The following is a 27,970-nucleotide window of genomic DNA, read 5'->3' on the forward strand; positions in this document are numbered from 1 at the left end:
CTTTGTCCGGTTTCTCGGAGCGTCTGTAAGGTAATCAGGGCTTAATTGCGGGTGGAAGCTACTACTAGGTTGAGTTGTTGAAGTGACGGCTTACGCCCAATGCTCCTGCCTCGTGTCTCCAAGCTATCTGTTCGCGGCGCCTCGACTGCACCTTCCGCTCTCCGTGCCCACTGGCAGCTGGAGCTCTGGTAACCCGGGGAAGGCGCTACCTCCCCCGCATTCCACATTGGGACCAACTTCAACTTCCCCTTTGTCCGGTAAGCTTTACCGATGACCGTCGGTTCGGGGTCCAGCCCGAGACCATGCGCGGAGCTCCTTAGTTTTTTGTCAATGATAAATGAGGCTCGCTCATTGATGAACCAGGCCCGTGCCAGGCGTCAACGGGGATATTCCGGGTGTTCGGCGTTCAATTGCACTTGCTGTAGTTAGCGTACCCGACAAATTGGCATCTTACCATTGATGGGTAATCCAAATCGTAGAGTGGTCGTCTATTATTCTTAGGATATCCATTGACGATAAACAGGCATTGCCTTTCACACGTTGTTCTTGATGCGAACGCGGACGTGCGTCGGCCCAACTACCGAACCACCCCGGACGGGTCTTCCCCCCTTCCGGCCGTGCGACGACGACACTACCGTGACTGCTTGCAACTCTGTGAGGATATCGTTGCGAGTGAGGCAGAAAATCACACCACTCGAGTGTTTTCAGACCGGATGGAACCGGAGACGTTTTGGGTTGTCCTTGTGCATCCAACTCGAGCATGTTGTCGGCACTCAACTATGGCTTGTCTGCGGTTGAACTTAAATTCCGCGGCAAAGCCACCATGCAACTGATGCAATTGGTTACCGACGCACTCGCGAGTGCCTCGGTCCTCGTGGCATGGAGGAATGGATGAGCTGCATGGTAGGTCCAGGAACTTCCAATCACAATATCAAGCAATTGGCCGATCGACTTCAAAGCATGAATGTTGCATCCCCGGAGGTGAAGTATGAGAATGGGAGAGGGACTTGGCAAAGGAAAAAAAGTATGGCGACAATCCTCCAGGGTAGGATATCTCCCAAGCTCCCCATAAACCAGCCGCCTTATATCTGTCCTCAAATAGGTTGTTTATGACTGTGCTGATTTATGGGGGTGGTTTATCCGTTCTATATTTCCCAGTCAGTACATATGTCTGGTTTAGTTGGGAGTGATATATCTTCAAACGCTTAATGTTGCTACAGCTTGTATTTCCAGCTCTTCAGGTTTGAGAGCCTACCTATTTTCTCTCAGGTGCTATCAGCCCAGACAAACATGGGCTGAACCAACAACCCTTATCTCCCCGCCTCCAGACCTACCAAGACACGACTCACCGTAGCTTCTCTTAATATCCCGATATCGCTCTGCCGTGTCCTATCTCGACAAAGATGATGACCAACAACCATGAATATCGGAGACGGCACAGCAGCTCTTTTGCCGGTGAACCTAACCAGCTTCGGAACTCGCTGCTCCACCAGGCCTGAGCGCAAGCTCTTGGACAGCAAGCAGAAAGAACCCTGGTGTTTTGATATGGAAGAGATGACACCGCAATTTCGCTTAGCAGCATCCACTGTCTCGACGCCTCCGACGCCGCCCGTGGCCGCCACGATTTGGCCGTTCGCGCCTCTTTTTACCGCTTGGGAAGTGGTGCATCGCTCGGTCGCTGGCGGCGCTGGCAACGGCGCCCAAGCTGTCTGATCCTGCAACTTCACTAAGTCGGCGATATTCTGGGAAATCAAGGACTAGCCAGCTCATGCGCGCTTCGTGGCACGCACCCCGGTGTGACGTGGGCAAGAGAGGTGATAACAAATGTGGTATGCATTGTGACCTGGACCAGCAAGCGCCCAGGATAGAGTCATGCACAGTTGGGCACATGGCCAAGCATTCCACACGCTGGTTGACGAGACTGGATCGTTGGTGAGATTCTTAAAACAACCCCGGGCTATAATGGTCGCGTGCAAGTCAACAATGGGTGACCGGGGCGATACTCCGAAGAATGCAAACAAACAAAGCCCCCTTTGTTTTGACAACCACATGCCAGCTGTGTCCAAGACATCAGCACCATAAATGTCAAAGTTCACGTTTAAGATGGAAGATATGAAGTTTGCCGAGCCAAAACTGGACTCTTAGCAATGATTGCTTTGCCTGAGCTATAATACAAGATTTCCCCAGGCTGACAACATTGAAAGTACCTGTCAAGAGTCCATAAACACGCCCAGCTGTAGGGGATAGTGCTCGACCACCTCGACGGAAGGCTAGAGGTGTTCGAGAGTTTCCCAAAAGTATATCGCAAGAATAGGAAAACGGGATCGGGTGCGAGGTGATTCGAGGTAGGTAATGCGTCTCTTGAATTTCTGATCAGGAGCAGAATTGAGAACGACCCGCGGGCTATCCAAGGCACAATCGTCCCATTGTTGCTCCAAAGGCAAATAAACACATTATATTCCCAGCCTCGAAAGAGACCTCACACAGGGTGTATGCGAGTTCCTTCCGGACGCCGAGACAAAGCTCATGTACAAGAATGTCTCACCCCTGCAAAGCGTGGCCATCATTAGACAAAGACTCCATAGAGCTGTGCAGAAGTATACCGGTTCTCCGTTCGTATGTTCGTGTCCAAAAAGTCTATACATTCCCTGAAAATCGCTTGCATCCCCTTTGAAAAGAAACCAACACTAACTCTCCCACAGGCTCCCACGCGAATTAGGTATTACCGAAATAAAGAAATCGTAGGTAGGACGTGGTCGACGAGACGCGCTAGTTGCTGATTTACAGGAAGGCAGCGAGACCGACGACGGCAGCGAGGCCAGCTCCGGAGAGAGCAGCGACCTTGCCGGCGCCGGCAGTGGGGACCTCGGAGGGGGCACCACCGGTGGGAGTGGCAGCAGGGCCCTCGGGGTTGCCAGGCTTGACGGGAGCGGTGCCAGTGGGGACAACGGGGACGAATGTGGAGTTGCCGCCCTTGGCAGGGGGAGGAGCAGGGCTGAGGCATGTTAGTGATGATGCTTTGCAGCTCGTGAATCTGGGGAACTTACCAGTCGTGGCAGACGACAGCGGAGGTGGTGATGACGGGCTTGGTGATGGTGCAAGGGCAGTCAGTGATGGTCAGGGTGGTGGCCTCAGTGATGGTGTAGGTCTTGCCACCGTGGGTGATCTCAGTGGGGCCGGGGCAGTAGGTGGTGTAGGCAGTGACGACCTCGGTGGTGTAGGTGACGTTGCCCTTGGCGTAGGCAGAGACACCGGCGGCGAAAGCGAGAGCAGCAGCGAACTTCATTTTGACTGAGGTTGGAGATATTAATGTAACTCGAAAGTTGTAGGTAGGTTGTTTAGAGGTTTGGAGGGTTGCTGGAACGAATGTACTTGACTAAAAGTCAGGGTATTGTAGCGAATGTGTGAGTGGGTGAGGAAGAAAGAAAGAAACTCATGAGGTCTGGAGGACTCGAGCTTTATACCGAACGGACGACCTGCAAAGAGGATAGGGATGGCCGTTGATGGGATAGCGACGGGGGGTGCATCGTGGTGGAGGGGTGGAGACAACTCATTCATTCATTCAACCATGGGTGGATGCTTGATAGAGAACCTTCTCTGTACAACGGAGCATCGAGTGGAGATGCGAGGGCCAAAGGCTCTTGGAGGAGGTCATCAGAGGAGCGGGAGATGGACGCTTCTCCCAATGACTGCAACGCAAATTGAAGTGAACAGGGGACCCTGTCGTCTGGGAAAGAGGGTAGCCACACCACTCGGCGTGGATCCTGGGCGGCTTCTTTTTCCAGAGCCATGTTATTTCAGCATGGGTCAAATCAGCGGCGCCGACATGACGGGGGATCCAGGGGCCGGGACCGCAGAACAGAGCAGGGGGCGTGCGCGGCCGACAGCGAGCAATGGAGAAAGGGGAAAGGGGGTGTCGATGTGGGGAGCTTCTCTGTGCCTGGTGATGCTTCTTGGGTGGAGAGAGGCTTAATCCCGGCTATTGTCTCGTTCCCTGACGAGAGTGATGACCGAGACGGACCAGCCTAAGAAAACACACACAAGAACTAAAAAAGAAATCAAATGAGGAGATGCATGGCACGGTTTAAGCATGGGTCGGTGCTAGAACGGGATGGATAACAATGCAGACATAGAACTGGGCATGCACAGCGAGCCCTCACCTGGAAACGAAATTATGCCCCCCATACGGTACGAGAAAAGCAGCACATCATCATGGTCTCTATCCTTCGCTTCACGGGAAACATCTCCGTTTAGACGAGTGGCACTGATCCAGGATGTTCATCAGATGCTGCGAGGTGCAGACCAATATGTGGCCGGAGGGCCCGACGCGGACCTTGCTAAGGCTTAGATAAAGAGTACATGCTAACACGGCTTGATTGATAAGGCCATACAGGTATCTTGCTGACTGCCTAACATCAGCCATCAGAGTCGTTCATGCATCCCACGCCATGGTAGATTAGTGGTTGATAGTGCCACCATGATAATGGCATTGCTACTGAACGTGGTGCTATTGGGTTCTGGATTTGGTTACGTAGGATTTTGCTATTTCTGGTTTCATTTGATATGTCGATCAATACTGATATGGTGAGCTCGGAAATATTCACAGGAGGGCATCAACCAACAGATTGATCTTCGGCTCGATATCACTTCTATTTCTGCCGTCTGAGATTGCGTGTCGTGGACGATCCCATCTCCTTCCGCTCACTGGGCGGGTGTGAGCGACATCCGCCGTCCTGAGCTTTTAGCGCTTTCCCTTTCCCTTTCCCTCCATCCCACCTGCACAACTGCCAATTCCATCCCGCCCTGGCATAAATATTGCACTAATGCAGGAACAAGACCCTTCCCGCCTTTTGCATCCATCTCTTGGTGGATGATTCCATTGGCTCACCTCCCTTTGTGCTGCTCTGTGCTGTGCTGAATCTGACTGTATTGGAGCACTCAGCCAGCTGATATCTGGAGCCTCCATGATCCTCTGATACCATCTGAGCTGAACCGAAAACCCCAGAAACAATCGCCACAGGTCGCTAGGGCTCATCCTGTCCGCCACAGAAGGCTTGTACGACCTGGCGGCCAGCAGCGCGAACCAGTCATACCACGACACACACTCTCGCCTTGGGTTTGCGGGCTACCACCTTGGACCCTTGTCTAGCTAGTGCAGGTCTTCCAAAGTCTGGCAGCGAAGCAAAGGCCCAGCCCAGTGAGGCAAAAAAGGTACCTGGGGAATTCTACAGGCCCTGGACACACCGGCCGGCAATTGTCTCTCCACCTCTCGCTGCTTCTTTGCCTCTGTTCTGACTGGCCAGCACTCTGCAGCCTCGGCTCTCCACGGCGATTATCCACAGTCACACACGCCTCAAGCAGGGGATAGGGGAAGGAGAAATACCTTGGAAAGGGAAGGCTATCAGTGTGGACTCCAAACCAGAGGAGCGGAAGCGGAATAGGGAAGGTGACCAGAGAAACGAGGGAAAATTCCATCGAAATCCAACACTCCCACGACCAGGGCGCCACACCGAAGACCGGTTAAAGCGGCGAATTGCTTCATCAGAAAGGGATCATCCAGACCAAGACTATTGGCCCGCCGCTTGGTCCACGACCAGACGATGTGTCGGCGCTTCTCGATTTGCTTGGTCACTTCATTGGCTGTTCCGCCCCTAGCCCCAGATGAGCAGCGCCGCCCTTAGCTGACGAGTCTCCTTCCAAAATGGAGATGCTGCCGCTCTCCAAACAGCCGGTAACGGTAATTTGTCCTCGGCTGGTCGCCATGTTGCAGTTGTTAGAGGGTTGATCCAGTCTTGGTGGACGGTTTGCGACTCGCTAATGCCCTGTGCTGTTCTCTGACTCTCCCTTCTCAGGGCTTCTCGGCTGTTTCTGTCCCCTGGTCTGACCGAGAGAGATTCCATGGTTGCATCTGGATGTCTCGTGGGTGCCAGCATCTCTCTGGAGACGACCCTGGAAACCCCTCGAGCCCCTTGTCGGGGCCTTTTGCGCTCGAGTCAACTCTCAAAGTCGGACTCCAGCAACAGATACGGCTCTTCCATACGTACCCCAGACGTTCGGTGATAAGGCATCAAGCGTCCCTTGGTGGTTTGCTACACACATGTCCCCTCCATAATTTCCCCCTTATCCACCAGGTTTGCCCCAGAGGCACCAAACCCGACTTCTAGTTCCGACAACAGCGGCATGAGCACCTATAACCCCCGCAGCCTTATCATCCCACAACATCATTTCCGGCCCTGACGTCCAGTCGAGACCAGATCGGAGCTTGAGCCCATGCCATTTCAAGCTCCGAGCCAGCGAGTCACAGCGCGTACCAGCTATCAGGGGAGCTTGTCTGTGGTTCAGTTTCTCGTATCTTCTCCATCAAGCCTTCCCTATCGAGTCATGACTCCCCGACGAATGTCCCAGTGGGATCGGCGACCCACGACCTCATCAAGATGATTCTTTGTTCTACCGCCTTTTCGCCTCCAGGACAGACAGCAAACCCATGCCTACTGATTTCGGACCCCAGCCAGCTTCTCCATCTCGATTCTCGCCCACATCAGAGAGATTCAATGGCCAGGGGTAGCCTGCTAGGTCTTTGCTGGTTGCTGTCAAGCTTTCGACCGTCCTTCTGTATCCAGAAATCCGCGATAGCTAACCTGTCCAATGCCACGAGGCGGCGCGCTAGCCTTGACCAACAGACAATACGTGGTTAGCATGGACTTCCCGTGAGCTTCGTCTACTGGGGAGATGGAAGGACAAGCTAGCAAAAAGAATCCTGCCAAGGCAGGGCCATTCAGGATGATGCTTGGCCCAGGTGTTTTGATAGACTGATCCTGGAACACCCCGTCTGGAGAAGGCCTGAGAGACAGGCTTGGCAGATAGGCCCATGAAAGTGCCTGATACTGGATCGCATCTCGCAGTCAGCATCGACAAGAGCACGCGATACCGTGCAACCGCTGGACGAACGGGTCGAAACTTTGTCGGGCGAGTTTCTTTTCTCGCCGTCCAATTTCGCATCACCCCCATAACCCATTTCCCCTTTGGCACACCCCAAGCACCTCCACTGTCCCAATTCGACTCATCCCACCTCAAGCCGTCAGTGAACAGCTCAGACGTTGGATCTTCCGCAAGCCTCCCAAGCCATCTCAAGCCCGGTTTCCAGGATCAAAGACTACAATCGACGCTTGTTCGTCAGTCAAGTTTTTCTTAGCCGCTCAGGACTCCTTGATTTGGAGCTGCTCGGAAGGCCATACCCGGAGTTAATTTCCACCACTGACCATGATCTGGAGATCGCCCACACTATTCCCAGCTTAACGTTCTCATCTCGCCCGTCCCGCAGCCATGCTTCTTGCCCTTGCATGATACAGAGAATCTACTGTGCTGCAACCAGACGTTCTGTGCGTTGCATGCTCATGCAGCGTGACCGACATCTCGCGAACGCCCCCGGACCACACGAATAGCAACCCGGGGCTCAAGTTGCTGTCGAGTTTGTTATTGTTTTTTCCCTGCCGGCGTTTAATGAGCCACTGCATGTTTTGACATCTTGCCCAGACAACCAAAACACCCAATTTGCTCGCCGCGTCGTTAGTAGACGCTCCGTCGATGGAACCAACTGCGGTCCGTCCAAGTCACATCTCTAACCCTAACCTACTTCGTTATCACTTGGCTCGATCTATACTTGGCTGGTTCGATTTGCCACACCCGGGACTACTGGCCGTGGTTCCTACAGGTCGGCCCCTCGCTGTGTTCTCCATGGCTAATTTCCAATCCCTTGCTCGTCTTTGAATCACGTCTCCGGGGGCCTGGCCGAGGATGATAATTGCCTCTTCTCCGAATGGTCTGACCGGCCCATGGCCAGAAGAGCTACCGTCGAAGCGACACCAGCACACCATCCCATCCCCAGCGTCTCCGGGAGTTGACTATCGCCTCAGGCGTAATTGCAAATGCCTTGATTCGTCTGACCGAGCCGCACGCTTGCCTGTGTTTCTTGGCTTTGGTGGCAACACTCTTGGCCAGCCGAGTCTGAGCGGCTTCCGCTTTGTCTCTCGTGTTGGCGGAGACAAGATCATGTTCTGTGCCGCAATCTGTATCTGTTTTTGGTTCCGCGGTTGTTTCGCTAAGACGAACCTGCCTCTTGTCGATTCTCGTTCCGCGACAAGAACAAGGATCCTCGGAGTTTGCTATTGACATCCAGTGAGAGAAGGCCGAAATGCGCTTTGTGATTGAGAAAGGTGAGATAACGACTTGAGCAATCCCAGGTGTCAAGCGACCCTGGTTCAATTCCAATCAGGTCAATTGCTCGATTGCACCTCCGTTCGGACCTCTCAATCGATCTCGCCTTCAGCTTGTGTTCTCCTGGGACTTGACACACACGGATTGCCTTGACAAGCACTAAGTCCAAGTCATCATGGCACAAAGTTGTGTGTTGCAGGTGTCGCTACACAGAGTATCATTGGCCCCGTATGTCTGGCCAAAGTTTGTCGGAGGTTGGCGACATTGCGTCTGAGAGTATTACTAATGTGCGTCATCGGTTTCACCCAACTATCTGTGGCCGTCTTGCGCTTCAAGCTTCAGCTTCGAATTTCCACCAAAGTCACCTTGAACGCCCGAAACGAACACCTGAAACTACAACATGGCGGATCTCATGAAGGCAGTCGGTACGGGAGCAGGATGCAAGTCCAAGACCAGCACCGTCTAACCTAGTCCGCAGATATCCGAGGCGGTAAAGGCGAGCGAGATGCCCTCTTCATGAATCCTCAGACGCCAAAACCCTCGCCTACTGAGGGGCAGGCCCTCGTCCGCGTCAAGGCCTTTGGCATAAACCGCATGGATATAGTCCAGCGACGCGGCTTCTACCCGCTTCCGCCTCAAGCCCCCGCAACGCTGGGTGTCGAGTTCAGCGGCACCATCGAGTCCCTTGGGCCTGGTGACCACGGTGCCTTTAAGCAGGGTGACGAAGTCTTTGGGCTTGCCTACGGTGGCGCCTACGCCGAGTACCTTGCCGTCAGTACACGCATGTTGCTGCACAAGCCGTCGTCCATGGACTTTGTGACGTGTGCTGGCATTCCGGAAACCTGGATCACGGCGACACAGGCACTGCACCTTGTGCTTGGCTTCACCAAAGGTAAGTCGATCCTGTGGCACGCCGGTGCCTCGGGCGTGTCCGTTGCTGGCATCCAGCTGTCAAAGATTGCCGGTGCATCACAGGTCTTTGCCACGGCCGGATCCCAGGAAAAGTGCGACTTTATTACCTCCAACCTCGGAGCCACCGCGGCCTTCAACTACAAGACGCAGGACTGGGCGGAGGAGATCAAGAAGCACACCGACGGTAACGGCGTCGACTATATCGTGGACTTTGTTGGTGCAAGCTACTTCCAGCAGAACCAGACGGCTGCTGCACGGGACGGACGTATCGTCCTCCTGGGCACGCTGGGTGGTGTCAAGATCCCCGAGGCCGACATCTCACAGATCCTGTACAAGAGACTCCGAATCGAGGGAAGCACGCTCAGGAGCCGGGATGAGGAGTATCAGGGAAAGCTTCGCGACCGTCTGGAAGAGCATCTCCCAGACTTTGAATCTGGCAAGTTGAAGATCTTTGTGGACAAGGTTCTGCCATGGGAGGAGATCCAGGAGGCTCACAAGCACATGGAAGAGGCCAAGAATCTGGGCAAGATCATATGTACTATCTCGTAGGTACCATCCATAACTCGAAAATAGGAGACAACTCTTGACGACGCCACGCCTGTGTTCGTCAAAGCAAGAAATCCATTGCTTTCCTCAATGCGACTGAATCCAGTTGAGCATCTGCTCATACGCTGTAGCCTGGGCGTCCTTGATGGCGGGATCTTGATACTCGCCGACAACGGCAAACCCTGATATAGTGAGTTGACGATCAAGATGTATAGATGGGTGAATCATTGACTTACCGTGCGGCACTCCAGGATAAACCTGGACCTCGTGCTCTAGGTTTGCATCAGACATGGTATCCTCTCCTGCTATCCGCACCTCATCGGTGAAGAGAGGATCGTTCTCCACGCAAACCAAGCTTAGAGGAGCACTGATGTCCTTGAAGTCATCAGGGGTGACTGAGGCGGCATGTGCCAAAGCACCAGCCTTGATGAACGGTCCGGACTTGAGTCCTCCGCTCTCGGCATCTCCCTCAACAACCTTTGTCTTCTTGGCAAGAAGCAAAACGAACCGCGCACCGACGCAATACCCGGCCGCATAGATACCATCGCCACGCTGGATGGAGTCTGCGTACTGCTCCCGAGCAGCATCAATCACCTTGTGCAGGATAGGCATGACGCGGTCCTCAGTGACGCGGGCGAGCCACATGTCAATGAGGAACGACTTTGTAACCTCGACGGCCTTTAGCTTGAATTGCTCGAGGATAGATGTGGAATCGTCGGTGACGGCGGTTGCGCCTGGGGCTGTGTCGCCGGCGAAGAGGTCGGGCATGAGGACGAGGTAACCCTCCGAGGCGAACTTGTCGGCCTGGATTTGGTTGTTGGTGGACTTGATGCCCGTGCCTCCGGTGAGGAGGAGGAGGAGTCGGGAAGGGGCATGAGGGTAGTCGGTGGGCTTGGAGATGTAGACCTAGAGGCGATCGTCGTTAGCGACAGTATAGATGGGGTCACTGGTTGGACGCACATCAACGCCATTGAGCTTGATAATCTCGCCAGTAGAGGCCTGTCCAGAAGCTGCACCTGTTAGTATGGGATGAGAAAGATCAGGAATGCAGAATATACGAGTAGGCCTGTCAGTTACGCAGTGCTCGCCGACGACAGGCGCAGCGCTGGTCTCCTGGGCGTCGCTCTCGGGAGCTCTCGTAGCATTGTCTGCGTCAGCCATGGTGGTTATCGCGTTGGTGTCCTATCTGCGATCGAGATGCGTAGTGTCGTAGGATTGGCAGGCAGATGATGTTGTTGTTTGATGCATGGCTGATTGCAGTTGAGGGGCTGCCTGAGGTTGGACAGCTGCGCTGCGCTGCGGCGCCTTGGCTGGAATCCAACGTCATGTTGGAGGGGTAACTCCCTGCAGGAGCTCTTCCTTGCGTGCGTGCGTGACGCGGCGACAGGTGAATATTGGTTCATGCAGCGGTAGATTCAGGTGGTTTACATTGGCAAATCTAAGGATTAAACTATCAATTCTATTGTAGAACGGCCCAATACCCCGTATATCTCGATATCTTGTATGCTGTATCTCTCCTGGCCTTTCTAGATCGTGGGTTCGTCCCTGGTTGCCCCAGCCATCAACTACCGCAGCATTACATAATCCAACGACCCCGCGATCTCTTGCCACACAGCGCGTTGAGTGGAACGCGCTGAACGCGTCGCAGGCACCATCTTCCTTTTATCGTCCACTTTCATCATCTTCCCTCAGACAGCTACTCAACCAAGCCATCAAGCCAACGAAATACACACAAATTACCGCCGAGAACCGATCACAGCTCACGGCAATCATGGCTGCAGCTTCAGCGCTCTCTCGAGGCGCCCTTGAGTGCGTTTTCTCGTCTCATCTCCCTTCTCCGTTCACTAACTTTTTATCAGCGTGATCTTCAATGATCCCGACAAGGCCGCCAAGCTCTTCCCCGTCCCCGTCTTGCAATGCCTCCAAGTCAAGCAGATGGCCCCTTCGGCCCAAGGAGGAGAACGATACCGCCTCGTTATGAGCGATGGCCAGCATTACGTTCAGACCATGCTTGCTACACAGGCCAACCATGTCGTTCGCGACAACAAGCTCGTCCGAGGCTGCTTTGCCCGGATTAAGCAATACACTCCTAACAACCTGAAGGGCAAGAAGTGAGTTTGTGATTCACCGTCGTCTCGACTGCTTCTGACCACATCTAGTATTCTTGTCATCCTCGATCTCGAAGTCGTCGAATCCCTTGGCATCCAGGACAAAATTGGCGAACCGGTCGCGGTCGACGCAAAGCCACCCGGTCAGGAGGGTGCCATCGCCGGAGGAGACTTCTACGGTGTTAAGAAGGAGGAACAGAAGCCACAGCCCCAACAATTCCAGCAGCAGCAGCAACAGCAGCAGTCGATGCCTTCACGACCAGCCATGCACGGTGGCAGCAACATCTACCCCATCGAGGGCCTGTCGCCCTTTGCGCACAAGTGGACCATCAAGGCTCGAGTCACCTCCAAGTCAGATATCAAGACATGGCACAAGGCTACAGGCGAGGGAAAGCTCTTCAGCGTCAACCTTCTGGATGAGAGTGGTGAGATCAAGGCTACTGGTTTCAACGAGCAGTGCGATGCCTTCTATGACCGTCTGCAGGAGGGCTCTGTTTACTACATCTCCACTCCTTGCCGAGTGTCACTGGCCAAGAAGCAATTCTCCAACCTTCCCAACGACTACGAGCTTGCTTTTGAGCGGGATACAGTCATTGAGAAGGCCGAGGACCAGACCAATGTGCCTCAGGTGAGGTTCAACTTCTGCACCATCCAGGAGCTGCAGAGCGTGGAGAAGGACAACACCGTCGATGTCATCGGTGTGCTCAAGGAGGTCGGCGAGATTGGAGAGATTGTATCCAAGAAGGACGGCCGACCCTTCCAGAAGCGAGAGCTAACCCTCGTGGATGATACTGGCTACTCAGTCCGTGTTACAGTTTGGGGCAAGACAGCCAACTCATTCGACGCCCCCGCCGAGTCTGTGGTGGCCTTCAAGGGCACTAAGGTATCCGACTTTGGTGGAAAGAGTCTCAGTCTTCTTTCTTCCGGCACAATGAGTGTTGATCCCGACATTGCTGATGCTCACCGGCTCAAGGGATGGTATGACTCCGCTGGACGAACAGACACTTTTGCCACCCACCAGGGCATGGCGAGCATGGGCAACGCCACTGGCCGAAAGGACGAGATCAAGACCATCTCTCAGGTCAAGGATGAGAACCTTGGCATGGATGACCAGGCCTACTACACCATCAAGGCGACCATCGTCTTTATGAAGCAAGACACGTTTTGCTACCCAGCCTGTGCTTCCCAGGGTTGTAACAAGAAGGTGACGGAGATGGGAGATGGCACGTGGCACTGCGAGAAGTGCAACGTGTCGCACGAGAAGCCGGAATACCGATACATTCTATCTCTTAACGTGGCCGACCACACCAGCCACCAATGGCTCAGCTGCTTCGATGATTCTGGCCAGAAGATTCTGGGTCGCACAGCCAATGAGATGATGGAGCTGAAGGAGTCTGATGACCCAACCAAGTTCACGGCGGCATTTGAGGAGGCCAACTGCAAGAAGCTCACGTTCCGTTGCAGAGCAAAGATGGACAACTTTGGCGAGGCACAGAGGTACGTTGCTGTGATCCCTGACAGTGTGTGAGATACTAACATTGGTGATTTAGGATACGATATCAAGTGATGAGTGCTATGCCCCTTGACTTTACTTCGGAGGGCAACAAGCTCAAGGAGATGATTAAGGAGTACGAGAACATGGGAATGTGAAGATGAAGACTGCGGTTCTAGGGCGTGCGGGATGGCGAAAAGAGATTCGGGATTGTCTTAGCATGTATACCTTGTAAAGCCGGGATGAAAGGATCGGTCTACAATGCTGTGGACATGAACATTACGCAATACATAATGAAATGAGCATCGCGACGAGCAGTGCCATCTGGGATAGGTCGAACAAGGGCGAAGAACAAGATGTAAATGCTCAAGAGGATTCAACAAGCTTTTATTAACCCAACGCCGTCATTTTTGCAGGATGGCCTAATGCCTGGTATCTAACTACAGGGGCAGTCTCTGGTGCTTCCATGGCCTCTTGCCCTCGCCATCTCCGTAGTCAGCGGTGGCTTGGTAGTCACCGCGGATCTTGTACTTGTAGATGGTCAAGCCCTCGAGACCAACAGGTCCACGGGCATGGATCTTGTTGGTGCTGATACCAACCTCGGTACCGAAGCCATAACGCATGCCGTCGGCGAGACGGGTAGCGGCGTTCCAGTAGACACCGGCAGAGTCAACCTCGTTCATGAACCGCTCAGCCTCGGCCGAGTCAGAGGTCATGATGGCGTCGGTGTGGTGAGAGCCGTGAGTGTTGATGTGAGTGATGGCCTCGTCGAGGGAAGAGACGGCCTTGACGCCAATGGTGAGGGAGAGATGCTCCGTGTCGTAGTCCTCGGCCGTGACATCCTGAACACCCTCGAGAGAGAGGGAGGCAATGGCGGCTTTGCTGGCCTCGTCGACACGCAGAGAAACGCCCTTGGCGGCGAGAGCAGCAGCAACACCGGGGAAGACGGTAGTCAAAGCGGTATCCTGGACGAGGAGAGTCTCAACGGCGTTGCAAGCAGCGGGATAGCTGGTCTTGGAGTCGACGATGGCGGTGATGGCCTTATCCTTGTCCGCCGAGGCGGTTAGGTAGATGTGGCAAAGACCGTCTGCGTGGCCGAGGACGGGAATCTTTGTCGACTCCTTGATATAGCGGACCAGTTCGTTGGAGCCACGGGGGATGACAAGGTCAATGTAACGATCCTGGGCAAGGAGCTCAGCGATGGCATCGCGGGTGGTGACGAGCTGGATGGCCGAGTTGGGAACCTGAGTTGTCTCCAGGGCTGAGGAGATGACCTTGGAGATGGCGACGAAGGACTCGGTGGATTCCTTTCCGCCTATGAGGTGTGAGTTATATGAGTTGACATGATAGGGGGAGGCTTACCCTTGAGAATGGCGGCGTTGCCAGACTTGATGGCAAGAGAGGCAATGTTGGCGATGACTTCGGGTCGGGCCTCAAAGATGATGAGAAGGACACCGATAGGGCATGAGACACGCTCCATGACGAGATCATTATCAAGTTCAGTCCTCATCTGAACCTGACCAACTTTTAAAAAAGTAAGCATTTCAAGCTCAACAACACAAGAATAAGAAACAAACCTGGATCCTCAAGATCCCTCACATCGAGAATCCCCTTGAGCATATCCTCCCACTTGCCCTTCTTGCCCAAATCCAACCGCGAAACAAGAGCCTGGCTAAGAGAACCATCAGCAGCAGCCTTTGCGGCGAGCTCCAGGTCACGAGCGTTGGCGGCGATGATGTCGTCCTTGGATGCCGTGAGTGCGGCGTGGATGGCGTCGAGGGCGCTGTTTCGGGCTGAGGCGGGGAGGGTGGCGAGGGCGAAGGAGGCTGTCTTTGCGGCGCTGGCTGCGGCCTCGGGGGAGGCGTTTGTGAGGGACATTGTGATGGTTGGTGATGTGCTCTTTTTTTTTTGGTGGTGAGTGAGTGGTTGATATGGAGGAGATGGTAGTTAAAGTGACTCAGGTGGTTTGGTGGGGTTAAATGCACCCCGCCATCTATTGGAAGTACGGGATAGCTTCCGGGGTTTGGGAGGACCAGTAGGAGAGAGGCATTACGATGTTAAAGTGATTAGATAGGTACTCTAAAAGCATTAGTTGTAGGTTAGACTCTACAAGTATCGACATTTATAGGTATTTTTTTCCTATTTCATAGCTGGCTTTGTCTTGATGAGTTCACACTTTTCATAGATCTAAGAGTGGAGCGATGTCGGCGGCTGGGGTATAAAACTCTACCGTTGCTAAAGTGAAGCAGTCAGTATATTGTCGGACGTTGTGTAGCAAAGAAAGTCTCTAACACACGGAGAACCAACTTGTAAAATAATGGCTTTAAAAAAGAACAGAGATTGTCCTCACTTATGCTGTGTAACTTGTGCATATTGCTTCATTCGCAATGTGAAGTATGAGAAGCTTTTGATGATATACACTCTTGTAGTGACATTCTCAAATGCAATAGCACAAGGCCGAACAACAAACGAATTATGCTCGAGTTCTTTGTAAACATATTACAACGTGTTACTCTTGTCAGATCACTCACTCGTATTGCATGCCCAACATGCACACCCTCGCGTGACCGCCGACACCTACTTGGATAGGAAACCTCCTCCGATACAGGAACGCTTCCCATGCTTGAGAGCACGCAACTTTTGACAAGGCGTAGTTAGCAAAGGGCGAGATGCTAATTAATTCAAAATTCCAGCACAGGCCTTTTCACAGCAACTCTTTTTCTTGGCCATTTCCCCAATCTTGTCAAGTTGCTCTCATAACAAACCATCAACCTCATAATCACAATAGACAACTAACATGTCATCAATACAAATCATGACAACTCAATTAAAAACCCAGGAAGAATACATCCGCCCCCCGCGTTATTCCCCCATCTCATGCCGCTTTTCCGTCCACTCACCCCCCTTCGGCACCGCTCTCGGCGTTCCCCCTCCACATTATCCGCTCCACACTTGCTAATTCCCGGCTCAAGCTGCCGAGATAGGGATGGGGGAAAATCATTTTAACCATTGGCCGGGACCGGTTTGCTCTTGACTCTTTTTCTTCCCCGGGGAATAAATGTAGGGTGCGGAATGATAGATGCGGGCTCGTGTCAATGGCACCCTTCTTTTCGTGTTTGTTTTTAAGGCCGGGATCATTCTTCCACCCCCCTTACCCACCACCACAACCTAGATCTTGGCAAAATCTGACATCTTCATCTCCCGTCTTTGAATGAATATTACTTTTCGGATCTCTGTTCTATTTCTCATTCGGTAGCTTTTTGAAATCTTCTCTGCCGTGCAGTCTAAAAACACTTCCGCTTCCCGTTCTCTTGCTCCGTCTTGCTCCGGGCCCGGGTTCGGCAGACCGGTCCCCACATTTTCTCTTTTCGGGGCCGACCGACGTCACCATGAGATCCGACCGTGACGACAAAGAACAAGTCGATCAAGGAATCGACGAAAAGGCAGAGACAAGATCCAGCCTCGAGCGAGGTGAAGTGGATGAGAAACAAGGAGGTCGACGTCCGACTTCCACAGTTTCAACATCACGCTCAAGCCATACCCAGAGTCGCGCAGACTCCATACAACAGGAACAAGATGCCATTGAGCCCGTCACACTTGGTGAACCGTTAGGCCATATAGACACACGAAGATCCGTCAAGCGCAGTTGTTCAAGAGCTTCCTCCGCCCGTTCGAGACCGTTATCCATCGTTCCCCGTTCCAAGAGACGAGGTCTGTTTGGGAGTCTCACTCTAGTCCCCGAGATTGCCTATCCCCCAGATTATAAAAACTCGACGAAATGGGGCCTCACTTTTATCATTGCCCTAGCTACGGCTGCGGCGCCACTTGGATCGACAATCGTCTATCGTAAGCCTTTCCCCTGTTAAACCTTGGGTTAACTCGATAGAGTGCTGACGAGCAAAAGCTGCCCTTCCTGTCTTGACCCGGGAATTCAACACCTCTGAAACAGTTACTAACCTTTCTGTTGCGTTGTACATGATCTCAATGGCCATCTTCCCCCTCTGGTGGTCTTCCTTCTCCGAGCAGTTTGGCCGACGAACCATCTACCTCATCTCCTTTACCCTCTTTGTCATATTCTCAGTTCTCTCAGCTATATCGAAAAACATCACCATGCTGGTCGTCTTTCGCATGTGCGCCGGAGGTGCCTCAGCAAGCGCTCACTCTACCGGTGCTGGCTCCATCGCCGACTTGTTCGAGGTGTTTGAGCGCGGCCGAGCAATGAGCATCTTCTACCTCGGACCACTCCTAGGTCCCTTGGTCGCACCCGTCATCGGAGGTGTACTGACGCAGGAGCTCGGCTGGCAGGCGACCATGTGGTTCCTCGCCATTTATGGACTTATAGTCTTGCTCATGATCCTCTTCTTCCTCCCCGAGACACTGCTGCGACGCAGGCCTGAGGAGACACTACCGACCGAGGAACTTAGTCGAATGCGTACCATGGACTCGGCCAAGGTCAGGACGAAGCGCATGGCCAAGACCGTTCGTCGGTTCTTGATCGATCCCCTGCTCGTGGTGCGCTACCTACGCTTCCCAGCCGTCTTCATCACTGTGCTTCTCGCCGCCATTGCCTTTGGCTCGCTATATGTGGTAAACATTGCCATCCAGCAAAAGTTCACCCGCGACCCATACAACTATGGCCAACTGCTCCTCGGTCTGCTGTATATTCCGTCAGGTGCTGGGTACATTGTCGGCTCACTCTGCGGCGGACGCTGGATCGACAGAATCATGGCGAGGGAGGCTCGCAAGGCAAATCGATACGACCAGAATGGGAAACTCATCTATCTTCCTGAGGATCGGATGAGGGAGAATGCCTGGATCATGGTAACGGCGTATCCGCTGGCACTGCTCATGTTTGGCTGGACATTAAGATATGGCCTGCCCACCCCAGTGCCATGTGTCGCCCTCTTTTTCTTTGGAATCTCATCCATGCTCGTTTTTGTAAGACACCAGATCTCATGCCAGCGATACTTGGCTAACACCGTATCAACAGAGCAGCGCGACTACCATGCTTACAGAATTCATCCGAAAGAGTACATCTTCAGGGGCAGCGCTCAACAATCTAGTGAGAAACACTCTCTCTTGTATTGGAGCCATTGTAGCTGCGCCGTGGATCAACGCCATCAACGTGGGTTGGGTATTCACAACCATTTGTTTCTTTGCCTTGTTGGTTAGTTACACTAGTGTATGGTTGCTGAGAACGAACGCGACAAAGTGGAGGCGGGCGATGGACGAGGCTTTGAATCAGTGAGGCCATAGTGATAATACACAGCGTAGAGATGTGTTGGGAGATTGAACAAGGGATACATCGATACATCCCCGTATATAATATTCCCATAAAAAGCAGACATTTAATTATACGATTCATGACTTTATAGTGGCAAGAACAAAGAAGCATGATAACGCTCATCAAACAATGCACAGGTATTCGGATTCTGTCTCTATCGCTCTACTTCCCCCCAGCAAACATCTTTCCAAGAGCATCAACATCAACATTCCCCCCACTAAACACCAACCCAACATCCCATCCATCCTCACCGGCCTCCTTCTCCACCATGGTCCTAAACTCCTCATCGTACAGCGCCACGGCGAGGGGAACGCAGGCGCTCGGCTCGACGACCAGCTTGAACCGCTCATATACGAGTCTCATGGCCGCTAGTATCTCCTCTTCTGATACGCTATACATGCCAGATACCAGTTTTCGTTTGTAGATGACGGACCATGGGTGCTCGCCCACCGGTGTGCGAAGACCATCAGCTACTGTGAGTGTCTTGACTGCCGTGATGCGTTCGCCAGATTCGTATCCGCGTTTACCATCGTCAGCTCCTTCGAAGGAGGGCTCTGCACCAAAGACGCGAATGCCTGTACCCTCACAGCTGAGAGCCACACCCGAGAGCATTCCACCACCACCACAAGGCGTCATGATGGCATCCAACCCAGGCTTCTCCTTCTTACCCCCTGGCACACCCGGTCCAGCGTTGTCCCTCCCCGTAGCTGGAGCCCGAAACACCTTTTTCTGCCCGTCGACCTCAGCATCAGTCGTCATAAGCTCGGTGACCTGCTGTTGAAACTCGAGACCAAGTGTGCCCTGGCCGAGCATAATGTCCGGGTGATCATACGGCGGTACGAGTCGAGCACCTGTCTCAGCAATAACCTTGTTTGCAACAGCCTCGCGCTCTGGAGCTGTGCTGCCGCTAAAGATGACATTGGCGCCGTATCCCTTTGTTCCAGCAACCTTCTTAGGGTTGGAGATCTCAGGCATGACGATATGCGCCTTGATGCCACTCTCACGAGCTGCCAAAGCCAACGCCTGAGCGTGATTTCCTACAACCAGTCAGTCCGATACCAATATCCCATCTTGGAGTTATTCTCTCACCTGAACTATGCGTCACAACACCCTTCTCCTTACCCCCTCCCTCCAACCACCCAGGCTCCTGTTTAAGCCTCTCCACAGCGTGAAACGCCCCTCTCGCCTTAAAGGCTCCGATCCGTTGCATGTTTTCGCATTTGAACCAGAGCCTCAGTACCGGCTGAGCCGGGGTTCGACCTTCGAATCTGGTCCCATCGAGTGTGCGAGGCGTCGAGGCCAGTTCAGTGAGGGTGCGGTTGGTGAGAACGGGTGTCAAGTGGACCAAGTCGCTGATGAGCTTGTGGGCTTCGATGACTGAGTCACGGTTCAGAGGAAGAGTTGTGGATAAGTCGGCCATGATGAAGATTGTAAATATCGAGTGTTAAGTTTCAGGTCAAGAATGTGCTTGCTTGAATCCAACGTCTATGCCATCAACATGAGTCCTTATATATCATGCTCCGGTTGTCGGTATACGTGCCTGTTTAGTGGAACCACCCACCTGTCGCTCTCGATTTCCTCTTTCGGAAACCGACTGGAGTCTGCCAAGAAAAGCCCGCACAACTACAAGTCAGTTGTCTTTCAAGGGCGTGCCCTAGTCAGCGATTACCTCAGTCAAGGTGAATGTCACAGATCAAGAGGACAACGATTTGAACAATAAGAAATTGGTATTCGTTTGGCTCCGAGCCTGATATCAACTTTTGGACCAGCCTAGATCCCCCAAAGATCCCAGAAATTAAAGTACAAAAGTTCATGCGTTTGTTTTCATAAGACCGTTCATTTCCCAAATCTTTCCTTTCCTTTCCTTCTTCCCCTCACACGTCAACACTCATTAAACCCCAGTTTACTTCTGGTTCTCGGGTCGGAGAGCGCGGACGGCCTTGCCGGCGCGCCAGATCTCGAGATCCCGGATCTCCTGCATCTCAGCCTCGTACTTCTCACGGTAGTCGGCCTGGCCGTTGTACTCGAGGGATCGCTTGGTCTCGGAGCCATCCTTGACAGAGTCGTACAGCTGGTTGAAGACGGGCTTTAGGGCATCCTTGAAGCGGGGGCTCCAGTCAATGGCACCACGGCGGGCAGTGGTGGAGCAAGCCTCGTACATCCAGTCCATGCCGTTGGCACCGATGAGGGGGTACAGGGACTGAGTAGCCTCCTCAACAGTCTCGTTGAAGGCCTCGCTGGGGCTGTGGCCGCGCTCACGGAGAACCTCGTACTGAGCGAGGAACATGCCGTGGATACCACCCATCAGGCAACCACGCTCACCGTAGAGGTCAGAGTAGACCTCCTTCTCAAAGGTGGTCTTGTAGAGGTAGCCGGAGCCGATGGCGACACCGAGGGCGATGGCCTTCTCCTCAGCCTTGCCAGTGACGTCCTGGTAGACGGCGAAGGAGGAGTTGATGCCACGGCCCTCACGGAAGAGGGATCGGACGGTTCGGCCAGAGCCCTTGGGGGCGCAGAGGATGACGTCGATGTCGGTGGGGACCTCGACCTTGGTGAGGTCCTTGAAGACGGGGGAGAAACCGTGGGAGAAGTAGAGGGTCTGTTGAAGATACTGTTAGTCCAGTGACATGACTAGCGTTGGGCGGGGTCATCTCTTACCTTGCCCTTGACGAGCTGGGGCTTGATGGCGGGCCAGGTCTCAGACTGGGCAGCATCGGAGAGGAGGTTCATGACGATGGTACCACGGGAGATGGCCTCGTCGACATCGAACAGGTTCTTGCCGGCAACCCAGCCATCCTGCTCAGCGTCCTTCCAGGACTTGCCGTTCTTTCGGACACCAACAATGACGTTGAGGCCGTTGTCACGGAGGTTAAGACCCTGGCCGTGACCCTGAGAGCCGTAGCCGATGAGGGCCAGGGTGTCGTTCTTAAAGTACTCAAGGAGCTTCTCCTGGGGCCAGTCGGCACGCTCTGTAGCTGATCAGTATCATGATGAGTGAAGTGGGGTAGCTCTGAAGCCCCCAAGACGTGAGAAGAGCTTACCGTAGACGTCCTCCTTATGACCAGCAAAGTCAATGGTCTTGACACCACGGATCTGCTGCTGAGCAGGGCCGGCAGCGACGGGGCGGGCGACAGCACCGACGCGGACGGCGGCGCGGGCAGCAGCAACAAAGGTGCGCTGCTGGACGCGGGGCACAGAGGCCAATTGGCGGGCCACGGGGGCGCGGAGGGTCTTGGTGAAGCTGCGGGAGGCCATTGTGACTGGAGGGGATCAGGTGGAACTGAGGGGAGAGTGTCTGAAGAGAGAATGAAGAAGAGAAGGACGAGAAAAACTTGGTGATGGGGAGAAAGGTTAAGTATAGCTAAATTTTCTAGTCGAGGTGCCTGCCCTTTGGGGGGGCAAGCCAGATTCACCGATTTCGGCTTGTGGTGGGCTGTGGGGCCCACGTCGAGCAGCGGGGAAAGTGTCTGGGGCCAGACAAGTAGTGTATACACGATTAAACACTCTGATTTGTCTTCAATGGCAAGTATCTACGACCATTACCTGGAGAACCGCTGGGTCAAACGCAGGGATCTCACAGCTTGAGTCACGTCTAGAGCGGCCAATGGGTGGCGATTCAGTTGTCTAACCTACCAAGCTCCGTGCGTTCGTCAGCAGCCGGTGTCGTTGCTTGTCTCTGCACCATGACAACGCCTAAAATTGGAGATTTAATACTCAATTCGAGTTGAAGAACAAGAATTGAGTTGCTTTTTCATATGTGTCAAGTTCTGTATTACGTGGTAGAGGCACAATCGACGCTGGCAGCAAGCCCCTCGATGGAACAACACACTCTCACCTCACCACAAAAAAAAAGCTGTCCGCACTTGAGCTAATGCTGGCTGGGGTGAGCACGCGAAACAGTGGGTCTCAAGGCTTCCGGAGTCTGTGTAGTCTCCCCGAGAGGGCTCCATCCCCAGCAGCCGCATGTCGTCCGATGCCAACCCCTCCGCCACCGGTGTCCAATGAGGCCTTGGCCAGATCAAACGGGTCTTTGATGTCCCACATGGATGTGGCTTTTCCTGGGTGAGGAGCCATGTTCGAGATGTCGGGGCATTGTCCATTACTCCGGCTAGCCTTTCTGCAAAGAGCCCGGACGTCAAAGGACGGGACAATGACTGATGTCCCCTCTCCCCGGCTTGATCCACTTGCTCCGGATTACGGATGCGGCGTGCGTCCAGCCTCTAGCGGAGCCGCCGTGGTATGCAACTCTCACCATGCATACTTACATCCCTGACCACGGACGTGATGCCTTTGGCTACTCATCAATGTCGGTGTGCAGACACACAAAACGAATCCCCGACAATCCGGCGTATGCCATAGGCGTAACGGCCCGATCCCGTCCGAGACCCCGTTCTTCACGACCGGACAAGTTCAAAGTGGTGATGGCGTTTAACCGCCCAGTATATTTCTTCAATCTCATCTCAAACCCTCACGGGCAAATAACAGTACATGCCCTCCTCCTTCTGAGCATGGTGCCCTGTCCTCGAAACGCCGCTGGGGGAAAAGAGCAATGCCTGCTCCAGATCATGGACTCGTAAGACGCCGGGCGATGCATACCTACGCCTGTATGCTTGTTTGCTTGTTCCTTGTCAGACGCTTCACCGAGAATATCAACACATTCATTCAGCCGTCTTTTTTCATCCCCAAGTCTGCGAGGACGCATGACAAGCCAACCTCTCCCCTTAAAGTATCCCATCTTCTCTTGTGGCCTAGATCTATTTGAGGACTCTGTCGTAGCTCTGGCCCTTGACTACACCACCGCCCATCGCGGTTCGGACGTTGCGTTTGAATCCCTCGCGGTTGTTTCGTAGGTCTTCGGCCGCCTCCTTGTTCAGGGGATCGGATGCGTTGGGTTCGAGGAAGAGGAACTGCAGCCGTGTTAGTCACCACCCTCCAAAGCTGATTCTTCTCGCAGTGTTTAAGAGTGTCATACCTGAAGTCCGACTATCACCGCGTTCAGGTTAAGGACTGGCTTCCAGTCTTCTCGGAGAATGTTCAGGCACACCTTACCCTCGAGGTCGATGTTGGGGTGGTAGATCTTCTCCCGGCACCGGACCTTGGGAGGCTCGTGGGGAAAGTTTTGGTTGATGGTAAAGTCGAATGTGAAGCGGCTGCCGCGGTACATGCCCTCGTCGGGGTCGATCGTGAGCACAAAGTTGAGGATGTCGTCGGGGTCAGGGAATTCTGTCTTCATCGTGGAACCCAGGGAGAGCTCTGACAAATCTGTTTGCGCCATATGGTCAGTCTCGTCATTCTCCTTCAACACCCCTCCAAACACACCATCATGGAAGCCTGGACGTACCCTTTTGCACGCGCAGCTGAGCTGCCGTCACCTTCTTCTTCTTGCCGCCCGAGGCCTGGCCCTCAGCGTTCTCCGCCTCTTTCTGCTCCTTCTTCTATGAGGGCGTCAGCATGTGCGCGCCATCAGGCTTCTCGGCAAGTCATCTCACCATCGACCATATCTTCAACATCGTGGACGGCGGGGGCCCTTGTAGGTGGGCTGTGTCGGGTGGGATTCGGTGAACGAGTTGAAAGAGGGGATCAAGTCGAGTCCCAGTCACGTCTAGAGTAAAACAAAGTTCAATATGCGCAAAACCAGAGAAAACGCCAGGAAATATGGACGGCGAGGTCAGCGTCAAGTCGTGTGTTGTCTTGGTAAGAAGCTGCGAGAACGGACTCGGCGGGCGGGCTGGGCTCGAAAAGGCGATGATGCTTGATAAGATATGGAACTCAGCCGTAAGGCAGCCGCCCGGCCTGAATACCACTGGAGCCCAGCCAACTCACAGGGTGTACCCACTCAACTCTAGGCGGCCAATTATCATCACCTCCTGAAGCAACTGGCCGAATTCACAAGAAGAATGATTACATGTCACGTTGTCAGTCATTACGAAAACACTCGAAATTAAAGTAACTCATATCATTCAAATGCGTCATGAACCCCCAAGGGCAGATCAGATGCCAAACTGAAAAGACTACATAGAGATACACTTTAACTGTGTGTGCGTACCTATCCCGATCCAACCCCGTTTCAATCAATGCCCTCAGCCGCAGCCGCAATCAAATATGTCTTTTTGATTCGATTTGACTCGATTCGCCCTCCATTAAATAATCAAAACAGACAACAAGCAAACGTTACACAGTAGAGGTATCCGAGAACAACCCAATTTATCTACTTTGACAAGCGCCATGTCCTCCGTATCCATGGCTCCCCCACAAAACATGCGAGTGTAGATGATTTCAACGTGCGTAGCCCGCCGTTGCGCTCACCGTCTCGAGAAGCAGCACATGAGACCGGTCTTACCCAGGAACCACAAGAAGCCGATGAAACGGACGATAGAGAGCACGGCAGTAGCCCACAGAAGGAACTGGAAGTAGTGGGCTTTTCGGGCAGTGGCATCCTCCTATAACATTCGTTAGCACTTGATACATAAAACCATATCACAGAGAAACTTACGCCCAGACCAAGACCATCGAAGTTATCGCTGGTAATGCAGAGAATGAGGAAGATGTTGCCAAACAGCCAGGTGACGACAAGACCGGTACGGAATGACTTATAACCATCCTCGACATCAGCCTTCTCGACCTCCTCCTCCTCCTTGAAGGGAGCAAGGGCACGGCGGACAGTCTGCTCGAACTGGCTGTCGATATCCTCTTGCTCCAGCTCAATTTCCTCGACAACGGCCTCGTTCTTGTCGCCCTTGGTGACGTGGGCAGAAGGAAGAGCCTCGGCCTTGTCGGAACCCTTGGTACCCCAAGAAACATCGTGCCAGTTGTTGAAGGCGTAGACCATGAGAATGTTGATGTAGGTGGACATGAGAACCAGGTAGTAGGGGAAGGAGTGGAACATGTGCCAGGGGTCCAGGTACATGAAGGAAGCCACAAAGTTGAGACCATAAATAGTGATCAGGGCAACGAGAATGACACCACCGGCACTATCACCACCAAAGAAACTGTTGAGGAATTCTTGGCCGGAAGCGAACGAGATCTGCTGTCCAATGGGCTTGTCGAAGGCGCGAACAACCAGGTAGGCTGAGAGAACCAGAATGTAACCCTGAATGAGAGCAAAGACCATGAACGAAGCAATGTAGGTAAACTTGGAACCCTTGGGACGGTTACCCAGAGCCAGAATGAACTGGAGGATAACGAAACCAAGATATGTCCACTGAAGCAGAGCGTTGACCAGAGGGGTAGCAGTGTCACCAAAAGGCCAGCCGTGAGATCCGCTGGTCACCTTGGGTGTACCCACGAGATCCATAATGACCGAAGTTGTAAGCCAGTAAGAACCGAGAGAGAACCAGGAGAAGAGAGTGTTGAGGAAGTTGTAGATGAGCTGGATGTGGAAGAAGAACATGCGGATGATGTTGTGGCCCGACTTGTAGAATCGGCTGAAGTGCATCAGCGAGTACAGAGTGGCAGCGAACGAACCGTTCAGCCATCGTCGACGCTGTGAGATGAATTCGGCGGCACCTTCAGGAACATCGGTTTCACCCTTGGCAGCCTTGATATAAGACAGATGCCACTTCTGGCCAGCCTTGGCCACCAGCTCGAAACACAGGATACGATCTTCGGCCAAGAACATGTTCTTCTTGAAAATGTTCATGCCGTCAATACCCTTCTTACCAAGCATCTTGGACAGTGTGTGATCACCGTGGAAGTACTGCTCCAGGGGACGGCCCATGATAGCTCTGAATCGGTACGCCGAGAAGGCACCGGGCAACACACTGACGTAACCGAATGCAGACTCGAGAGGCTTGTCGAGAATGTTGGAGATCTTGTACTCAAAGTTCTGGACAGCAACGAGGGGGTTGAACAGCTTCTTGCCGCCCTTACCCAACATGGCGTGAATTTCACCACAAGCACCACCGAGATCCTTGTCGTTGTAGAAACCCTCCCAGAGGGCCAGCAGAGACCGAGGGCTAGGCTTGGTACCGGCATCGATCAGGATACACACCTCGGGGTTCAGGATACGGCCAAAGGCATTGAAGAGCCAACGATGAGAGTTGATCTTCTTGCTGTTCTTCTGCTTCAAGCAGAAAATCATCTGGACGGGAGGCAGAGTCTGGGGGCCGTCGTCGGTGGGCCGAATGAGCTGCTGGTTGGGGGTGACGGAAAGCTGGGAGGTGTATTCGAAAATGTGAGCGACGGTCTCCTTGCCGTCGACATCCTTCTTGATGACACCATCCTGGTAAATACCCACAGTCGCTAGGACATCAAGGGTGTTCTTGTCGGCCTTCTCGATACCGTCGAAAACCAAGCACACGACAATCTTTTGCCAGGCAGGGCCACCCTTGTTCCAGAAAGTCGACTTCTTGAGGTTGACAATGTCGCGAATGTTCTGCATAGTGTGATGCAGAGTTCGGGCAAGTAGAACCTTGTCTTCGTTGTAGTAGGTAATGGCAATGAGCAACTCAGTGTGTCGGTTGTACATGCGGGGTCGCAAATCGTAACCGTTCTTCAGGGTGAAGTCGTTAGGGTCACAGGTAGCGGCTGTGTATCGCATCTTCATGAACTCCTCGTTGCCACCCTCGACATCGCGGTAGCGAGCCTGAACAGCGTTCTTGATGGCACTGGGCACCGGATAGTCGATGCTGAGAACGGAACCCTGAACGAGCTTGACCTTTCGGGTGTTGAAGCGCTTCAGGCCACCGCCCTTGCCCATGCCCATGCCCATGGGCTGCTGCTGTCGTTCAACCCAGCTGTCTTCGGCGTCAAAGGCAGAGTCGGGTCTGGGAAAGGGGGCGGGCTGATCGAGGTTGGCGCCAAACTGGCCAAAGCTGCCGGTGTGTTCGCCATATCCAACACCCGGCTGAGGAGTCGTCGAAGCTCCCGGGGCGTATGATTCAGTGAGACTGTAAGCTGAGACGGGGCGGTCGGGGGGAGTACGAGCGCCGAGTCGATCTTGGTCGTAGCCAGAGTTCAGGAGGCCACGGCCCTGCTCCTCGTCATTCTCTTGAGGGGGGAGGTGATACTGCTGAGCGGTAAGAGTTAGTCCTTCCGCCATCTGATGTGCGAGCTTGAGGCGTAAGCAGAAAAAAAGGTGCACTCACGCTGCCACCAGGCATGTCCTGCATCGGGTGTCCCCCGTACTCCTGATCACGGCCATTGTACGCCATGGTGAATAGTAATGCTCCCGGAGCCGCTCAGCGCAGAAAAAACGATTCGGATCCAAGTGCGATGGATGAATTTTGGTGATGGCGATGATGGGGGGGAGATGCTCCTTTGTGTTGTTTGGGGATAGGAGCTGAAACAGGAGGAAGTAGATCCAAATGCAGGTCACGGGCGTTGGTGCGGGAGCTGCCTCTAGGTCCACGTCCACTGGTAAAACGGAGCAACAAGCCCTGGCAACGGTGACAAAACTCGAGGCGCCAGCCTCTA

General features: G+C 53.5%; 10 protein-coding genes across 10 annotated transcripts; 3 read left to right on the forward strand and 7 right to left on the reverse strand.

Moving 5' to 3' along the window:
- Positions 1 to 2,105: 2,105 nt before the first annotated feature.
- NECHADRAFT_104502 (uncharacterized protein) lies at positions 2,106 to 3,404 on the reverse strand. The gene is made up of 2 exons (XM_003051191.1): positions 3,048 to 3,404; positions 2,106 to 2,995 (listed from the first exon to the last, which is right to left on the reverse strand). Exons 1-2 carry the CDS (start codon positions 3,284 to 3,286, stop codon positions 2,782 to 2,784), a joined length of 453 nt encoding a protein of 150 aa, XP_003051237.1. The 5' UTR covers positions 3,287 to 3,404; the 3' UTR covers positions 2,106 to 2,781.
- A 5,210-nt stretch (positions 3,405 to 8,614) lies between these two features.
- NECHADRAFT_104503 (uncharacterized protein) lies at positions 8,615 to 9,715 on the forward strand (the record flags this gene model as incomplete). The annotated part of the gene is made up of 2 exons (XM_003050801.1): positions 8,615 to 8,639; positions 8,693 to 9,715. The coding sequence occupies 2 exons, from the start codon at positions 8,615 to 8,617 to the stop codon at positions 9,673 to 9,675; spliced, it is 1,008 nt and encodes a 335-aa protein (XP_003050847.1). The 3' UTR covers positions 9,676 to 9,715.
- A 44-nt stretch (positions 9,716 to 9,759) lies between these two features.
- Positions 9,760 to 10,833, reverse strand: NECHADRAFT_41939 (uncharacterized protein; the record flags this gene model as incomplete). The annotated part of the gene is made up of 4 exons (XM_003051192.1): positions 9,760 to 9,854; positions 9,909 to 10,578; positions 10,633 to 10,682; positions 10,731 to 10,833. 4 exons carry the CDS (start codon positions 10,831 to 10,833, stop codon positions 9,760 to 9,762), a joined length of 918 nt encoding a protein of 305 aa, XP_003051238.1.
- Positions 10,834 to 11,387: 554 nt separating this feature from the next.
- NECHADRAFT_69505 (uncharacterized protein) lies at positions 11,388 to 13,430 on the forward strand (the record flags this gene model as incomplete). Its single annotated transcript, XM_003050802.1, has 4 exons — positions 11,388 to 11,481; positions 11,532 to 11,783; positions 11,832 to 13,277; positions 13,331 to 13,430. The coding sequence occupies exons 1-4, from the start codon at positions 11,444 to 11,446 to the stop codon at positions 13,428 to 13,430; spliced, it is 1,836 nt and encodes a 611-aa protein (XP_003050848.1). The 5' UTR covers positions 11,388 to 11,443.
- A 207-nt stretch (positions 13,431 to 13,637) lies between these two features.
- Positions 13,638 to 15,191, reverse strand: NECHADRAFT_61256 (uncharacterized protein). Its single transcript, XM_003051193.1, has 3 exons — positions 14,850 to 15,191; positions 14,635 to 14,796; positions 13,638 to 14,587 (listed from the first exon to the last, which is right to left on the reverse strand). Exons 1-3 carry the CDS (start codon positions 15,148 to 15,150, stop codon positions 13,713 to 13,715), a joined length of 1,338 nt encoding a protein of 445 aa, XP_003051239.1. The 5' UTR covers positions 15,151 to 15,191; the 3' UTR covers positions 13,638 to 13,712.
- Positions 15,192 to 16,661: 1,470 nt separating this feature from the next.
- On the forward strand, positions 16,662 to 18,520 carry NECHADRAFT_93679 (uncharacterized protein; the record flags this gene model as incomplete). Its single annotated transcript, XM_003050803.1, has 4 exons — positions 16,662 to 16,787; positions 16,842 to 17,118; positions 17,177 to 18,210; positions 18,263 to 18,520. 4 exons carry the CDS (start codon positions 16,662 to 16,664, stop codon positions 18,518 to 18,520), a joined length of 1,695 nt encoding a protein of 564 aa, XP_003050849.1.
- Positions 18,521 to 18,718: 198 nt separating this feature from the next.
- On the reverse strand, positions 18,719 to 19,976 carry NECHADRAFT_80520 (uncharacterized protein; the record flags this gene model as incomplete). Its single annotated transcript, XM_003051194.1, has 2 exons — positions 18,719 to 19,593; positions 19,646 to 19,976. 2 exons carry the CDS (start codon positions 19,974 to 19,976, stop codon positions 18,719 to 18,721), a joined length of 1,206 nt encoding a protein of 401 aa, XP_003051240.1.
- Positions 19,977 to 20,267: 291 nt separating this feature from the next.
- Positions 20,268 to 21,850, reverse strand: NECHADRAFT_61259 (uncharacterized protein). The gene is made up of 3 exons (XM_003051195.1): positions 21,598 to 21,850; positions 21,215 to 21,525; positions 20,268 to 21,155 (listed from the first exon to the last, which is right to left on the reverse strand). Exons 1-3 carry the CDS (start codon positions 21,809 to 21,811, stop codon positions 20,460 to 20,462), a joined length of 1,221 nt encoding a protein of 406 aa, XP_003051241.1. The 5' UTR covers positions 21,812 to 21,850; the 3' UTR covers positions 20,268 to 20,459.
- A 1,122-nt stretch (positions 21,851 to 22,972) lies between these two features.
- NECHADRAFT_69514 (uncharacterized protein) lies at positions 22,973 to 24,301 on the reverse strand. Its single transcript, XM_003051196.1, has 4 exons — positions 24,046 to 24,301; positions 23,898 to 23,991; positions 23,529 to 23,818; positions 22,973 to 23,463 (listed from the first exon to the last, which is right to left on the reverse strand). Exons 1-4 carry the CDS (start codon positions 24,064 to 24,066, stop codon positions 23,311 to 23,313), a joined length of 558 nt encoding a protein of 185 aa, XP_003051242.1. The 5' UTR covers positions 24,067 to 24,301; the 3' UTR covers positions 22,973 to 23,310.
- A 198-nt stretch (positions 24,302 to 24,499) lies between these two features.
- NECHADRAFT_61264 (uncharacterized protein) lies at positions 24,500 to 27,708 on the reverse strand (the record flags this gene model as incomplete). The annotated part of the gene is made up of 3 exons (XM_003051197.1): positions 24,500 to 24,996; positions 25,050 to 27,566; positions 27,643 to 27,708. 3 exons carry the CDS (start codon positions 27,706 to 27,708, stop codon positions 24,859 to 24,861), a joined length of 2,721 nt encoding a protein of 906 aa, XP_003051243.1. The 3' UTR covers positions 24,500 to 24,858.
- Positions 27,709 to 27,970: the final 262 nt, after the last annotated feature.

Source organism: Fusarium vanettenii (assembly GCF_000151355.1).
Source record: "Fusarium vanettenii 77-13-4 chromosome 5 genomic scaffold NECHAsca_5_chr5_3_0, whole genome shotgun sequence".
In the NCBI taxonomy this organism is placed as follows: Eukaryota; Fungi; Ascomycota; class Sordariomycetes; order Hypocreales; family Nectriaceae; genus Fusarium; species Fusarium vanettenii.

Coding starts and splice junctions, on each gene's coding strand:
- NECHADRAFT_104502 (XM_003051191.1), bottom strand. CDS start 3,286: ATGAAGTTCGCTGCTGCTCTCGCTTTCGCCGCCGGTGTCTCTGCCTAC. Junction 2,996..3,047: donor GCTGTCGTCTGCCACGACTG/GTAAGTTCCCCA, acceptor AACATGCCTCAG/CCCTGCTCCTCCCCCTGCCA.
- NECHADRAFT_61256 (XM_003051193.1), bottom strand. CDS start 15,150: ATGTCCCTCACAAACGCCTCCCCCGAGGCCGCAGCCAGCGCCGCAAAG. Junction 14,797..14,849: donor GAGGGATCTTGAGGATCCAG/GTTTGTTTCTTA, acceptor CTTTTTTAAAAG/TTGGTCAGGTTCAGATGAGG. Junction 14,588..14,634: donor CAACGCCGCCATTCTCAAGG/GTAAGCCTCCCC, acceptor CACACCTCATAG/GCGGAAAGGAATCCACCGAG.
- NECHADRAFT_61259 (XM_003051195.1), bottom strand. CDS start 21,811: ATGGCCTCCCGCAGCTTCACCAAGACCCTCCGCGCCCCCGTGGCCCGC. Junction 21,526..21,597: donor TCATAAGGAGGACGTCTACG/GTAAGCTCTTCT, acceptor GATCAGCTACAG/AGCGTGCCGACTGGCCCCAG. Junction 21,156..21,214: donor CCCAGCTCGTCAAGGGCAAG/GTAAGAGATGAC, acceptor TATCTTCAACAG/ACCCTCTACTTCTCCCACGG.
- NECHADRAFT_69514 (XM_003051196.1), bottom strand. CDS start 24,066: ATGTTGAAGATATGGTCGATG. Junction 23,992..24,045: donor TGTTGAAGATATGGTCGATG/GTGAGATGACTT, acceptor ACGCCCTCATAG/AAGAAGGAGCAGAAAGAGGC. Junction 23,464..23,528: donor CGGTGATAGTCGGACTTCAG/GTATGACACTCT, acceptor ACACGGCTGCAG/TTCCTCTTCCTCGAACCCAA.